Source organism: Schistocerca americana, chromosome X (assembly GCF_021461395.2).
Source record: "Schistocerca americana isolate TAMUIC-IGC-003095 chromosome X, iqSchAmer2.1, whole genome shotgun sequence".
Lineage (NCBI taxonomy): Eukaryota > Metazoa > Arthropoda > Insecta > Orthoptera > Acrididae > Schistocerca > Schistocerca americana.
This window is the reverse complement of record NC_060130.1, coordinates 901,796,373-901,811,728: the sequence shown is the minus strand read 5'-3', so window position 1 is coordinate 901,811,728 and position 15,356 is coordinate 901,796,373. Positions and strand designations below refer to the sequence as shown.

At 41.4% G+C, this 15,356-nt stretch overlaps 1 protein-coding gene across 3 annotated transcripts in view; it reads right to left on the bottom strand.

Annotated features, from left to right (window-relative positions):
* Positions 1-6,079: 6,079 nt before the first annotated feature.
* Positions 6,080-15,356, bottom strand: part of LOC124556714 (ELL-associated factor 1-like) — a 63,441-nt gene continuing 54,164 nt past the window's right edge. For all 3 annotated transcript variants that reach the window (XM_047130701.1, XM_047130702.1, XM_047130703.1), the window contains exon 5: positions 6,080-6,362. In XM_047130701.1, coding sequence (XP_046986657.1) covers positions 6,271-6,362 — 92 coding nt within the window. In that variant the 3' untranslated portion in view covers positions 6,080-6,270. The remainder of the gene's footprint in view (positions 6,363-15,356) is intronic.

Below are 15,356 nucleotides of genomic sequence, written 5' to 3'. Positions count from 1 at the left end.
TCTGTACTTGGGACCGGGTTTTTCATGCTTCACCTTATATTATTTCACTGTGTTCAACCACATAATGCTACAGTTGGCTGAACAAGATGTTTTGCGGAATCACGAATTACAAGTGTGTGAGAATTCTGTTATGAATGAAAACTCTGTACTCCAGGGGGTAGGCAAGTGCCCCTCTTGGCGCCTTCCATCTTCAGTCACCTGTGCTACTAATTTTCAATTTTTCATAAGAACCATATACCAAGCACAATAAATGGTGAACAAGTAAAAATGAATGGTTCCCGAAAAAGAGCAATCACCAGTGAACTAGTTCCCAAGGATGAATGACTTTGCTCATCTCTACTCTGGACATCTCTCTGAAAGCACATCAAAATGTTTCTAAGAGTTCATGCGCTCTTCCTTCCTTTAGGTTTCCTGTTGATTTATTTGTCTTCAGCCTCCATGCATATGCTGCCTCCCTGATTGCTAAATGACACTCATTTATTCACTCAGCAACAGGCTGCATTTTGACATAACTAACAACTCTGAAATACCAGAGTGAATATTTCACTCTGCAATGAAGGGCGCACTGCTTTGAAATTTCCTGGCAGACTAAAACTGTGTGCCAGACTGAAGCTTGAACCCAAACCTGGATTCAAGTCCCAGTTAGGCATGCAGTCCTCATCTGCCGTGAAGTTTCTACTTCGAAATGGACACACCAATGGCTTAGTGAATTACACCCACAACAGCAAGGACACTATCGTAATTTTAAAACAGCCATCTAGCTGGAAAGCATCCAGTGTCCCTTGCAGACCACACAAGTTCACCTTGATTTCAGTCACTGTTCTGTTTCTTATCTGAATCCAGGTGGAAAATCAATTCTGGGATGTAAATCTACGGTTACTTTCTACTTTACAGTATCTGGGAGACTGGGAGAGCAGAAGTGATACATAGCAGCATATAGCTCATCTTCTGTGCAAAAGTGTCTCATGTGCCTTGAATTTAAAAGATAAATGACCAATTACCTCATTCTTTGACTATGTGAATAGCAATATTGAAGCACCATGGCACTTTATGGGGAGGGTAGTTCTTTGAGTTCTTTCAGAGCCACATTATCTACAAACCAAATGAAGTGACACAATCATAAAGAAGCGAGGTTCGAGCCCCTGTCCAGTCATCCTGATCTGTGTTTTCCATGGTTTCCTCAACTCATTTCAGATTAAAGCTTGGATGGTTCTTTAAAAATTACTTTCTTTATGAGTTCTTCAGATGAGGTAGGGTTTCATCTCTAATGGCATCAATGACTTGTTGAACTACACTCCTGGAAATTGAAATAAGAACACCGTGAATTCATTGTCCCAGGAAGGGGAAACTTTATTGACGGATTCCTGGGGTCAGATACATCACATGATCACACTGACAGAACCACAGGCACATAGACACAGGCAACAGAGCATGCACAATGTCGGCACTAGTACAGTGTATATTCACCTTTCGCAGCAATGCAGGCTGCTATTCTCCCATGGAGACGATCGTAGAGATGCTGGATGTAGTCCTGTGGAACGGCTTGCCATGCCATTTCCACCTGGCGCCTCAGTTGGACCAGCGTTCGTGCTGGACGTGCAGACCGCGTGAGACGACGCTTCATCCAGTCCCAAACATGCTCAATGGGGGACAGATCCGGAGATCTTGCTGGCCAGGGTAGTTGACTTACACCTTCTAGAGCACGTTGGGTGGCACGGGATACATGCGGACGTGCATTGTCCTGTTGGAACAGCAAGTTCCCTTGCCGGTCTAGGAATGGTAGAACGATGGGTTCGATGACGGTTTGGATGTACCGTGCACTATTCAGTGTCCCCTCGACGATCACCAGTGGTGTACGGCCAGTGTAGGAGATCGCTCCCCACACCATGATGCCGGGTGTTGGCCCTGTGTGCCTCGGTCGTATGCAGTCCTGATTGTGGCGCTCACCTGCACGGCGCCAAACACGCATACGACCATCATTGGCACCAAGGCAGAAGCGACTCTCATCGCTGAAGACGACACGTCTCCATTCGTCCCTCCATTCACGCCTGTCGCGACACCACTGGAGGCGGGCTGCACGATGTTGGGGCGTGAGCGGAAGACGGCCTAACGGTGTGCGGGACCGTAGCCCAGCTTCATGGAGACGGTTGCGAATGGTCCTCGCCGATACCCCAGGAGCAACAGTGTCCCTAATTTGCTGGGAAGTGGCTGTGCGGTCCCCTACGGCACTGCGTAGGATCCTACGGTCTTGGCGTGCATCCGTGCGTCGCTGGGTCCGGTCCCAGGTCGACGGGCACGTGCACCTTCCGCCGACCACTGGCGACAACATCGATGTACTGTGGAGACCTCACGCCCCACGTGTTGAGGAATTCGGCGGTACGTCCACCCGGCCTCCCGCATGCCCACTATACGCCCTCGCTCAAAGTCCGTCAACTGCACATACGGTTCACGTCCGCGCTGTCGCGGCATGCTACCAGTGTTAAAGACTGCGATGGAGCTCCGTATGCCACGGCAAACTGGCTGACACTGACGGCGGCGGTGCACAAATGCTGTGCAGCTAGCGCCATTCGACGGCCAACACCGCGGTTCCTGGTGTGTCCGCTGTGCCGTGCGTGTGATCATTGCTTGTACAGCCCTCTCGCAGTGTCCGGAGCAAGTATGGTGGGTCTGACACACCGGTGTCAATGTGTTCTTTTTTCCATTTCCAGGAGTGTATTATCTTCATTATTTTCCTCTACAGTGTCAAGAGTATCATGTGGTAGCAGGTACAAGTTATTCAGGTTTGCACAAGAACTATAATAGCAACTGATTCCATCTCTGTGGAAAGAGATAAAGGTGAGGTGTTCCATGCACAGCTACACTGTCCTGTACATTGTCACCATTGACGCTGTACTTCCTGTGGCAGTTGTAACCTCTTAGAATAAATGTTTACCTGGCTCCAACTGGATTTCTGATAAACATATGCATGCATCATTGGCTTTCACAGCAGTATTTACATCCTCAGTTATAGCACCAAATCTTCGATGACCAACTCGGCTCCACAGCCAGAAGGACTACTCAACCAGATGTGGCTATGCAGAAACGATTGAACTTGCTGAGCTTGTGTGACTTCAAAAAGCAACTATGACTTCAAAAAGCAACTACAAAGTCTTTATAGCCTCTGATGGTGTCTCCAAAGGAAATATTATGCACAGTAAAATGCCATGGATCACAACCTAATGCCCCTACAGTTAAAATCACGAAACATATGCATGTTCACCTGTGCTGTGTTAGGGGACTGAATTACTCAACAGTATTTCTGAATCAATTGATGTTCCACTGTTATGCAGGAACCAAGTTTCTCTTTGTGTCTGCTCCTTTCTTTCTGTCAACATAAGATGCCTGTGATCTTAGGAGAGGTTTATTGGGTTAGCCTCCACAAGCTCTTATGTGGCAGACAAGAGACCTGAAATCTTATACTTTTCGTTGTACCAATGCTTTTCCATTTCTTTGAAGAATGTGACTGTTCTTGTAGAGCTATATTTTTTCATCTGCTGTTGAAATTACATGACAACTAATGACATTTTTATTTCAGAGAACACAATCTTCATTTTTGAGAAAGAAACACTTTTTTTTATATATGCATAAGTGCAGGTGCTGTTGCCAGCTTTGTTTATCTTAGGACATTATGCTGCACAAACACCACACACCTGTTTCTCAAGATGATGTGCATCATTGTCTATACATAGGATTTCTCCCTGTGGCTTTCTGTTTTATTGTAGGGATGTAGTGTATTCACCTTTTTACTGTTACCTTCTGTCTCTTCCTCTTGTAAGGAATAGTGGACAGTCTTTCTCTACACATTGTGATTAGCAGAGCTAGTGACTTAGGACTGTTGCTGAGTCATGAGGCCGGCCAGTGTGGCCGAGCGGTTCTAGGCGCTTCAGTCTCTAACCGCGCGACCGCTACGGTCACAGATTCGAATCCTGCCTTGGGCATGGATGTGAGTGCTGTCCTTAGGTTAGTTAGGTTTAAGTAGTTCTAAGTTCTAGGGGACTGATGACCTCAGATGTTAAGTCCCATAGTGCTCAGCGCCATTTGAACCATTTTGAGTCATGAGAATTGTTTACTTCTACAAATATACTGTCCCCGTAGAAGCCAAGATGGTGTCTCTATATTACTGGCAATTAACAGCAGCATATTTGATTTTGTCAAAATAAAGGCAGGTGTTGTTTACGAAACAACATTGATTCACTGAATAATGTTCTTTGTCTCTACCATCTCCTCTTTCTGTGCAGTTTTCCAGTGTAACACTACAGCCTTACTAAAAATTAGGTTACTGTTGCTTGCTGGAATCTGGCTCTATTTACTATTACATAGTTGTTGAATGACATATGAAAGAGTGTGGTAATCTCAGTTCATCCCACCCCCACCCTCTCTACAAGGTATAATTATCTTTCATCCTTTTGAAGAAAGTGTTATGTCATTTGAAAATGATGGTTTTGTAGGTGGGGGTATGGCTGTTAATACAAGAAGTCACCTAAGAGATATCCTCATGTTACTCAGTAAATGTAATCACGTATGTAATTTTACAGCATTTGAAAGAGGTACCCTGGGATAACTGTATAGCAACCGATTTGTGGGATGACTGTAAGAACTTTCACTGTTTTGTGTCTATGGTACTGTCAGCCAGCTGAGCTGGTAATCTCAAATATTTCTGGAACTATTACAGATATCATTTTTGACAAATGATAGTACATTAAGAGATGTGAATTTTACAATACGATTAATACTTATAATTTTTACCTACCAAGATACTGAAACAATTAGAGTTTTGAAAAAACTGAAGTTAGCATTTGACAGCCTTGAAAAGAAGAGGACAATGGTGTGCTGTCATAGTTCACAGTGAAACTTATCTCAAGAAGAGGCAGGAAATGCATTAAATGTGAAAGCCACGACTGCCAGAACATCACAAGCTCTGTGCCTCGCAGCTTTATCTTGAAGCAAGTTTTGTACTTGCCAGCTTCATGTAATGTGCCAGATTCTTGTAGGAAGTCATCCTGTATAGATTCTAGACTGAGCTCTGTTTTCCTGGAGAGGAAAACAGACAGATCAGTCATGTATGTCTGAAAGTGTGTTCCCAAAACACAAAGTTGATAAGGAGTGTGGTACAAAATCTATAAAGGATCATGTCCTATAGAAACACAGCAGTTTGCCTGAAGATGACTAGTAGGAAACTTATCAAAATGTGGCGCATAAAGACAGTGCTGACACTGGGCTGATAACCCACAGAGATCTCATCAACAAAATTTGCTGAGAAAGCATGCATTCTCATATAGTAACCATCTTATACATCATAAAATAAGCAAAATTCTGCATTTGCATAAATCACGTTCGCTTCAATATTTTTGAGCATTGTCCATTCAGAAAAACACTTGCTCTTTAGTGAACTATCACTGATCAGAAACATCATCTGGATTTCTTCAATTATCTCAGGATTATTTGAGGTTAGTAGCTGTTTTGAGATGAACAGCTCTTGTAGCTATAGAAGAAAAAATGTAATGTATTGGGAGATATTACAGTAGCGTATAAGTTTACCCATAGCCCGAGAAAAAATGTTGACGTAAAATACATTTTCAGAAAATGATATTTTTATAACATTTGTTACCTTCTGACTCCAGAACTAACATTAGAACTATATGGTCCTCCTATATATTAGACAAATTTTAGCCCATGCAATTCTTGTTACTACAGCACATTTAAAATGAAACTATATGTTTTGAGATAACATTTAGGGCGGATCATAGCATCTGAAGAAGTATTGTAATTTCTTTATTGTGACTGATCTTAATAAAGTTTTCCATATAATATATGGCATCTCCTAAGTGTAAATGCAATAATCAGGAATGGAGGGAAGAAAAGAGTGTCACTTTCCCTACAAGCAAACAGGTCTTCACAATACTGTACAGCCTACTTTATCTGTTCAGGTACACACATACTTGATCACTCATTGTATACTCCACACTATCAATTATGCATCAATAGAAGGGAAAAACATGGGTAGAAAAAAGTCCTCATATATTAGATTACAACACAGAAGTGCAGTTTCTCACTTTTTAATATGCAGGTAAAGAGGAACTATGATTTAATAATCACACAAACAATTGAGTGAAAAAACTCTCAAATGAAACTGTTCAAAGAAACTGTACCAATAATGTTTGCTTACAAAACTGAGAGTCTAGTTTGGCTACATTATTATAAGCAGTACAGTAATAATGAGCATGGAACTTGTCAGTCATCTGATCCTGATTCAGAAAGCTGCAGGTCTTCATTTAGCAGTTGTGCACCTGGTGAGTATCTGCATTTAACTGCATTAGCTCTACCTGCAACAGAACAAAGGAATGTTTTATTAGGATACATATTTTTGTGTCCCAACACAGTTTCATTGTAACGTAAAACCAGTTACAGCATCGAGGAGCATTTATTGAGACATTAATATCATAAATACAACAAAAACCATACAAGTTAGGTAGTCACAATAAATGGATATTCTTATATAAACCATTAAAAATTAATGGCTGCTGAACTCTACGCAATCTTGACAAACAGTGTATTGGATTTTAGCTTAGGACACTACCACTCATCCTTGAAAGCCATACACTTGTACACATTTTATTTGTTGAATTATTACATTTTATAGCCTTTTAATTATGTAAATGTGTCAGATCATCATATTCTCCACAATTACACTGCAAATGAATTCAGTATGGCATTCCCCATACCTATCCCTACTTAGCTATGTAACATATGTCTAGATTATTACTTGATTTTTAGTTTAATTAATTAAATATTAATTCAGCTTATATTAAAGATACTTGTTATTTGAAAGTGTTGATTTGCATATAAGATTTGTTACCACCAGTAAAAACAGTGTGAAAGGACACATCTGTTGGGTGGGCCAACTTTATTGTTTTACACATTTTAACATTTTGTTCTTTCCTGCACACAAAATCCATGTTTTAATTGATTATACTTAAACTTTTCAATATAGAAAATTGTGTATGGTCTAAGAGAGAAAGACATTTTCAGGTCTTCTACACCAATTTTTTTTTATTCTTCCAGAGTTCCATTGTGCTCAGACCCTAACAAATCCTGATTTGATGACAAAATCTAAAAATTTTGTCAATGACATATAGGAAAATAATGGGGGCTATTTTCTCAGTTAAACAGAAAAGAAACTTAAAATGAACATGGTTTATTTTTACCATGATATCACAGTAGAATTAAGTGTAAATGTAATTTGAACAAAAAGAAAAAGTACACGGTTCAATCATGTTAATTTGACCACTGGCTATGTTCAATGTCGCTGTGCAACAGCTACTCACAGACAGCAGGTGGTAGCACTAGTAATAGCAGGTTTTTAAAGCATGTTGGATGAAACACAAAACAGTGCAGTCATCCTTGTAATGCAGAAACAGAATGACATCTCCCATGCAAAAGGGGATGATCATTGACTTTAGGGCCAAGGTTGGAAGCATCTCCGACATAGATAAGTTTGTAAACTCTTCATGTGCTGTGGTGGTTAAAGTATACAATGCACGGCTAAACTGGCGCCAAGGCAACAGTGGTGCACCATGGGCCCTAGATGATAGGGCAGCATAATGGCTGCAGAGATGTGTACAAGAAAATAGACGTGCAGCTGTTGGAGAACTGATGAACCAAGGAGCTACAAACAGTATCTCATCAATGACCGTTCAGTGAACATTGCTGTCTATGGGCCTCTGCAGCAGGCACCTGTTCATGCACTTATGTTGGCCGCTGTTCAGTGGTGACGAAGGCTGGAATTTGCACACCAAGCAAGCAGGTGACCACTGAGTGGTGACAGGTAGCCTTTTCAGATGAATCTAGTTTTGTGCTCTACCAGGCTGTTGGTGTGTATGGCATGAAACAACTGAAAGCAAGGGTCCAGGCTGAGGGCATGAGTGTTATGGTCTGGAGGAATGTTCTCATGGCATTCTCTGGCCAATCTTGTAATTCTGGAAGGTGTAATGGATCAATGTAAGTATGCATCTACTCTTAGGGACCATATTCAGGCTTTTGACAGGTGCCCTATTAACGTGACTGGACAGTGTGGAATGAGACTAGGTTGCAAACGATGTGAAACATTGTTCGTAAAGATTTAAATCAGCTGTTGGGAGCAGATATAAACAAAGAGCATTATCTGTTTCAGTAAAAAATTACACTTTTTACATAGAAATTCATGAATAAATCCAAATACCATTTGAACAAATTACAGACTAGTCTCATACAGACACATACATGGACATTAAGTGAAGTCAGACGTAGGTAGTTTTTAGTGATGGAATTACTACTTCAATCTGAGAAGCATCTTCTCAACACTTTCTTTGAGTTTTGTTTTTATAGTTCATAGTGCTTTTAGCTTTTCTCTACTCATTTTCTTTTGAGGACTTCTCAGCTTTCCTCCTCTATACTACTATTTCACGGTACAAACCATGTGCATTTTGGAAGCTATGTATTAAGTGCATTATGACAGTTACAAATTGAGAATGGAGTTGTCAGAGAAACCTCTTTCAAGGCTGGCACTGGCATGGAAGAGACTGCAAGCAACTGTCAAAAAATCTCTTCAATTTTCATGTCTACTCTTGACCCTATGACCACCATCTAGAACTGACTGATGCGAACATGATCTCCATCAAATTCTTTGAGGATTTCCTTTACTGAAATGGTCTCTACAAGACTCTAGAACCCACAGGCAATGGCAACAGCCTCATGACCACCAAAGCAATTTCAGGTAGTGAGATACGTCAATTCTATGGCTATGGTTAACTGTCTCTTCTCATGGTTGGCGTTAATTGCCACTTCTGGGACTGAACATAGAGTGCAATTCATAAATAAAAAAGCCACAGGAGATTTATTTACAATTTTGGGTACCATACTCTTAACAAATGTAAGGCACACATTTTGTAATGCCAAGATATCTTTCTGTTACATGTCACATTAATCCGGATTATTTTTTTTATCTGAGGTTGCAACTGAGTTTGTTGTCATTCAGATGTGTCTTGAAGCTGGTTTTTTTTCTACGAACTTCTGGTTGCATGAATTCTCTCACTACAGACTGGTGGGAGTTATAGAGGAGAGGAGGTAAGGAAGCACCTGACTGAAATTTAGTCAGAAACAACTCAACTAGAGCAGCCACAGTCTTGAAAAAGATGAGTTGAACCATCAGCATGTTGCACCTCAAAGACTTACACATTAACTGGAAGCTATGACTGTTAGGAATTCCTGTACTGACCTTAGGTTTTGGTTTTATGTACTTCTGTTCCTTCTAATCTCTTTCTACTTCCTTTAAGCATTTTTAAACAGCCCAGATTGACAACACTTTATTTTCTACCCACCAAACAGTGCAAAACTTCTGTGGGAAAACAAGTGCCTGTAATATTGCTGAAATCAGCTTAGCAGGAGGGAACATTTTTCAATAGGTTACATAAAGCTCTCAGAAACTGAACAAGATTCCAATCAATGCTAGTACAATCTGTCTTAAGGTCACTATGCACTGTATGTAGGCCACATGTCCAAAAGCATGGGACCCTCTGGATTATCCTCAACTCTAAGCTGGCTTCCCAGCTCTCTTAGGAATGCTTTATTAACATTAGTGCCATCCGTGGGCACAAGAACAACTTACCTTTTCAGATTTACCTCAGACTGGATGCACCTGCCTCAAATTCTTCAATTAATCTTTTGCAGCACTTTTTCTCAAGAACACTGAAGTGAGGCACCTGCTCGAAACCTGGCCCAATACGCTATTCCACAAATGTACAAAAAGATCAAACTCAAGCACTATCACATCACAGGCAGCAACTACCTTCTATAGTTGTTTAGCGAAAAACAGCTCCAGTCCAAACATAAGGCCATAATTTACTTTTGGCTTTTGAAGCTGCATTTTGGAAGCAATATTACTGTCTGGGAACACATCTGGTAAGTAGCCAATGTCCAGAGGAGACTGATGTCTCACAGCAGCCAACAGATACAAATGGATCTCTGCCTTCATCATGACATCACTCTGCACATAATGCAGCATTGTCATCCATTGTCCAGAGGTTCCTGCAGTAGGTGCTTGATGCAATTTCCTCGGGGTAACACCTGATTGCTGGGACACACCACAATTTCATGATGTACTGCCTGTATTGTAGCAGACTAAAAATATGGGGAGGCTAATTAGAAATACCACTTTTCTTCATTAAAACTGGTATTTTAAAGGTGCAGGCTGCACCACAGAGGCTATGTCTGATGCAGTAGCACTGGAGCCATGGCTTCTGTGGCAATGATCATGGATATTAGACACTCCTAGTAGCCTTGAGCCCTTGCATGACTCAACAAGGCCTGTTAGCCTGTATTGCTGTGCGACAAGTTGGTTTCAGAGAGCATGAATAAAAACTGAAATTTTAAGGCTTGTGCTCTGTGAGTCACCAAAATTCCAGTAAGAACTGAACACACATTTCCATTTTATCAAGTAAGCCCTGAGGTAGCATACACATTAGATAGGATCGCACCTAAACAATATACTGAGATGTGGCCAACAGTTCACAAAGATAGAAAACCAATGAAAAATTTCATGACCTACACTTTTCCCTTTGTTATGAGCAACTTCCACGACACACTCCCGCTTACATCTCCCTGAGAAGGTCCAACATAAGGCAATGAAATCTTCCTCGCGGGCATGTAATTGAAAGTAGTTTATGTTGGCTAAGACCCATAGCACCATTGGAAATGTTGGCCACCTAGGACAGAAATGATACAAAGTGTTGCCTCGCCCATCATGCCCCAGGCACTTACTTCCACAGTCCCCACATGTTGCACTGCAGGCTTTAGCTCAATGTTAACTAAACCAACAACTGCACACCAAAGTCCAATGACTACTTGATAATGTTCTAATTACACTATTTTATGCCTACCACTAAAGATCTAATTAGAACACAAAGCAATACAATCGATAGCTGTTGACATATACAACAGTAATTTTTTGGTATTATCCAAAAAATGTACTGTAAGCCAACCTATCATGCCCTCGTATCCCTGAGTCAAAATAAATGGACTCAAATAGGCCACAAACCCCCCCTAAAACCCCATGTCTTTGTGGTGACATCGCGTTAGCAAACAAGGCAGTACATTTGAACAGATGTAAGTGTAAACAACACCAAATACAGATCCTTGCTGGTAATATTGTGCCAATAGCACACAAAATCATGACAACAAAATACCAGTGTAGCACAGCCAGGTGTGCAAGCCATTACCTGTCAACAACAACAAACCTCCACCAGCTTGTCTGGACTCAGCCAGGCTGGTCTGTTTGGCTGGCCACTGTGTTGGACTGAGTGAGGGGAAGTGTTGAGGGGTGCCAAAATGACGATGGAGGATGGTCCCACAGCACCTAGTTGAGGGTGAACAGTGAGCACAGTACTTCATCAAGTCAAGCAGATGCCTCTGGCCACAATCAAATGAGACACCATGCCTTTCCCAGGGTTTTTAAGCAAAATATAAAAATTCACTGAGTTTTTCAGAATGCTGGACACCTTGAACTTCTGTACAAGGCATATTTTTTAAGTGCCATGTTCAAATAAATAAAAATAAGTACACTATTCATAGCAATTTTATTTTTACATGAAAGCTTCTATTTTAATCTACTGTTCTACATATTTCCCACCAATATTATGGCACTTATCATATCATAAAACCAGCTTTTGAGTACAATCTCTGTAGAAATATGCCTCCTGATTAGATAACCACTGAATAGAGTTGTTTTGACATCTTCCTCATTGTCATGACACTGACCACCCAGATGCCTCTTCAATGCAGGAACATGTGCTAGTCACTGGGTGCTATATCAGATATGTATGGAGGGTGATCAAGTTGTTCCCAGCTAAATGATTTGATCAGCTCTCGAGTTCAATTAGTTTCATGTGGATGAGCATTGTCATGAAGCAAAATGACCCCTTACTCAGCAAGCCACACCTTTTGTTTTGAAATGCACAGTGCAGTTTTTTAAGGTCTCACACTAAGTCACCACGAGGCAAAAAATCCACAAGCAACACACTCTTCCTGTCTCAAAAAAACGATACACATGATCAAACAGTCCACAGATGTACTGCCTGTCCATAGTGTCCAATGGGCACAGTATTTCGGCAATCAGACATGTCACCATCATCAGCATACCTGAAGGTGGCAACATGTCTGGTCACCGAAATATTGTGCCCATTGAACATTATGAACTGGCAGTAGTAACCCATGGGCTGTTCGACCAACAAATACACTGGGAGAAACTGAAGAATCACATAGTACACATGATTTTCTTGGATGATGTTGAAATCTGCCATTCCACGGATTGCTGCTTTGATCCCGATGTAACAATTTGACTTAAAAACTCATCACATTCCTCACTGTATCACTCTAGGGGAGCCAAAGAACTGGCTAAACGTTTGTTTTTGTGCACCTGTCAGTATTATCCGTGTCTAGCATGAGCAAAACTTTCAATAATTTACACATTCTGTAACAATTGCATAAAGCACACTTCTCGACACGTGAGGAAATTCGTCAGCTAACACTGAAATTACAAAGTATCTGTTCTCTCTCACTTTTTCATCATCTTTCTGTACCAAATTGTCAGTAATGACAGACAGTCATGTACTTAGTTCCTCATCATGCACATTTGTACAGCCATCTTTGAAAACTCTCAATCATTTCTGTACCAGCACATCACTCATAATGTTTCCTCCATACACTTCATTGAACTGATGATACATTTCAGTCACTGCCATGCCTTTAATACTAAGAAAACAAATTACAGTGTGTATTTCACAGTTGGCAGGATTCTCATAGAGTGGCATTTTCAAATAGTCACAAAAAAATACAAACACACCAAACGATTCTATATTGCTTTCTGTGGCTTGCCAACAGAGTTCAGCACACATTGTGCATTCACCAAATGCTGACCACTGTGCTGCAGCAGCGGACTTTCAAAATGGAATTTACTTATCAGCATTAAGATAAAATATTCTGGAACAGACAGTTTCAGACTTGTAAAAGTGGTAGACTTTTGGCACCAAGTGACCACATGAATACTTCTGTGCACTATGTGATAAAAAGTATCAGGATACCTGGCTGAAAATCACTTACAAGTTCATGGCACCCTCCATCGGTAATGCTGGAATTCAGTATGGCATTGGACTACCCTTAGTCTTGATGACAGCTTTCTTAGGGAATGGCATCCCCTTCTTCACGGAGTGCTGCACTGAGGAGCGGTATCAATGTCGATCGGTGAGGCCCGACATGAAGTACACGTTCCAAAACATCCCAAAGGTGTTCTATAGGATTCAGATCAGGACTTTGTGCAGGCCAGCCCATTACAGGGATGTTGCTGTTGTGTAACCACTCCACCACAGGCTGTGCATTATGAACAGGTGCTCGATCATGTTGAAAGTTGCAATTGCCAACCCCAAATTGCTCTTCAGCAGTGGGAAGCAAAAAGGTACTTAAAACATCAATGTAGGACTATGCTGTGATAGTGCCATGCAAAACAACAAGAGGTGCAAGCCCCCTCCATGAAAAAAACGACCACACCATAACACCACCGCCTCCAAATTTTACTCTCAGCACTACAAACGCTGGCAGATGATGTTCACCGCGCATTCACCAGACTCACACCCTGCCATCGGATCGCCACATTTTGTACTGTGATTGGCCACTCCACACAACATTTTTCCAATGTTTACGCTCCTTACACCAAGCGAGGCCTCGGTTGGCATATATCGGCTTAATGTAAGGCTTATGAGCAGCCGCTCGACTATGAAATCCAAGTTTTCTCACCTCCCGCCTAACTGTCATAGTACTTGTAGTGGATCCTGATGCAGTTTGGAATTCCTGTGTGATGGTCTGCCTATTACACATTACAACTTTTCAACTGTTGGCCATCTATGTCAGTCAATAGATGAGGTCAGCATGTACGCTTTTGTGCTGTACGTGTTCCTTCACGTTTTCACCTCACTATCACATAGGCAATAGTGGACCTAGGGATATTTTGGAGTGTGGAAATCTCACCTCACTATCACATAGGAAACAGTGGACCTAGGGATCTTTAGGAGTGTGGAAATCTCACGTTCAGGCATATGACACAAGTGACACCCAATCACCTGACCATGTTCGAAGTGCGAGAGTTCTGCGGAGTTCCCCATTCTGCTCTCTCATGATGGCTAATGATTACTGAGGTCACTGATATGGAGTACCTGGCAGTAGATGGGAGTACGCATTAGGAGTGATTTAAAATGGAATGATCATATAAAGTTGATCGTCGGTAAAGCAGATGCCAGACTGAGATTCATTGGAAGAATCCTAAGGAAATGCAATCCGAAAACAAAGGAAGTAGGAAACAGTACGCAGAATGCTTGAATACTGCTCAGCAGTGTGAAATCCCAACCAGATAGGGTTGATAGAAGAGATAGAGAAGATCCAACGGAGAGCAGCGCGCTTCGTTACAGGATCATTTAGTAATCGCGAAAGCGTTACGGAGATGATAGATAAACTCCAGTGGAACACTCTGCATGAGAGACGCTCAGTAGCTCGGTACGGGCTTTTGTTAAAGTTTCGAGAACATACCTTCACCGAAGAGTCAAGCAGTATATTGCTCCCTCCTACGTATATCTCGCGAAGAGACCATGAGGATAAAATCAGAGAGATTAGAGCCCACACAGAAGCATACCGACAATCCTTCTTTCCACGAACAATACGAGACTGGAATAGAAGGGAGAACCGATAGAGGTACTCAGGGTACCCTCCGCCACACATCGTCAGGTGGCTTGCGGAGTATGGATGTGGATGTGGATGTAGATGTAGATGTCAGCACACTGCACCTAATATGAAAAACATATGTTTTTGGGGGTGTCTGGATACTTTTGATCACATAGTGTACTTAGAAATATTCTAAGCTAAGTGGGGCTTAGCCTCCAATAGTTGAGCGGAACTTCAGCATTTCGCAGATACCAGGGATGTGCTGCATTGAACTTTAACTTATTTTGGTTGCATTTGGAATTAATACTGGATAGAATGAGAGAATCTGCTCATGACTTTGAGAGCTGTAGTGGACTTTATGTACTTATGAGCTGGTGACTATTTTATGTTTAATTAAATAATATGAGACTGCTTTTTGTATACCAGTGATGTTTAACCACTAATTGGGGAATCTGCTACCATTCTAATTATGCAGATACACAAGTGTAACTGCATTTGACAGTTATTATTATTTTATTTCATGTGTGAATGAATTATTGAAGGTCCACCATTCTTCACAATTTCTGTGTTTGGCTGAC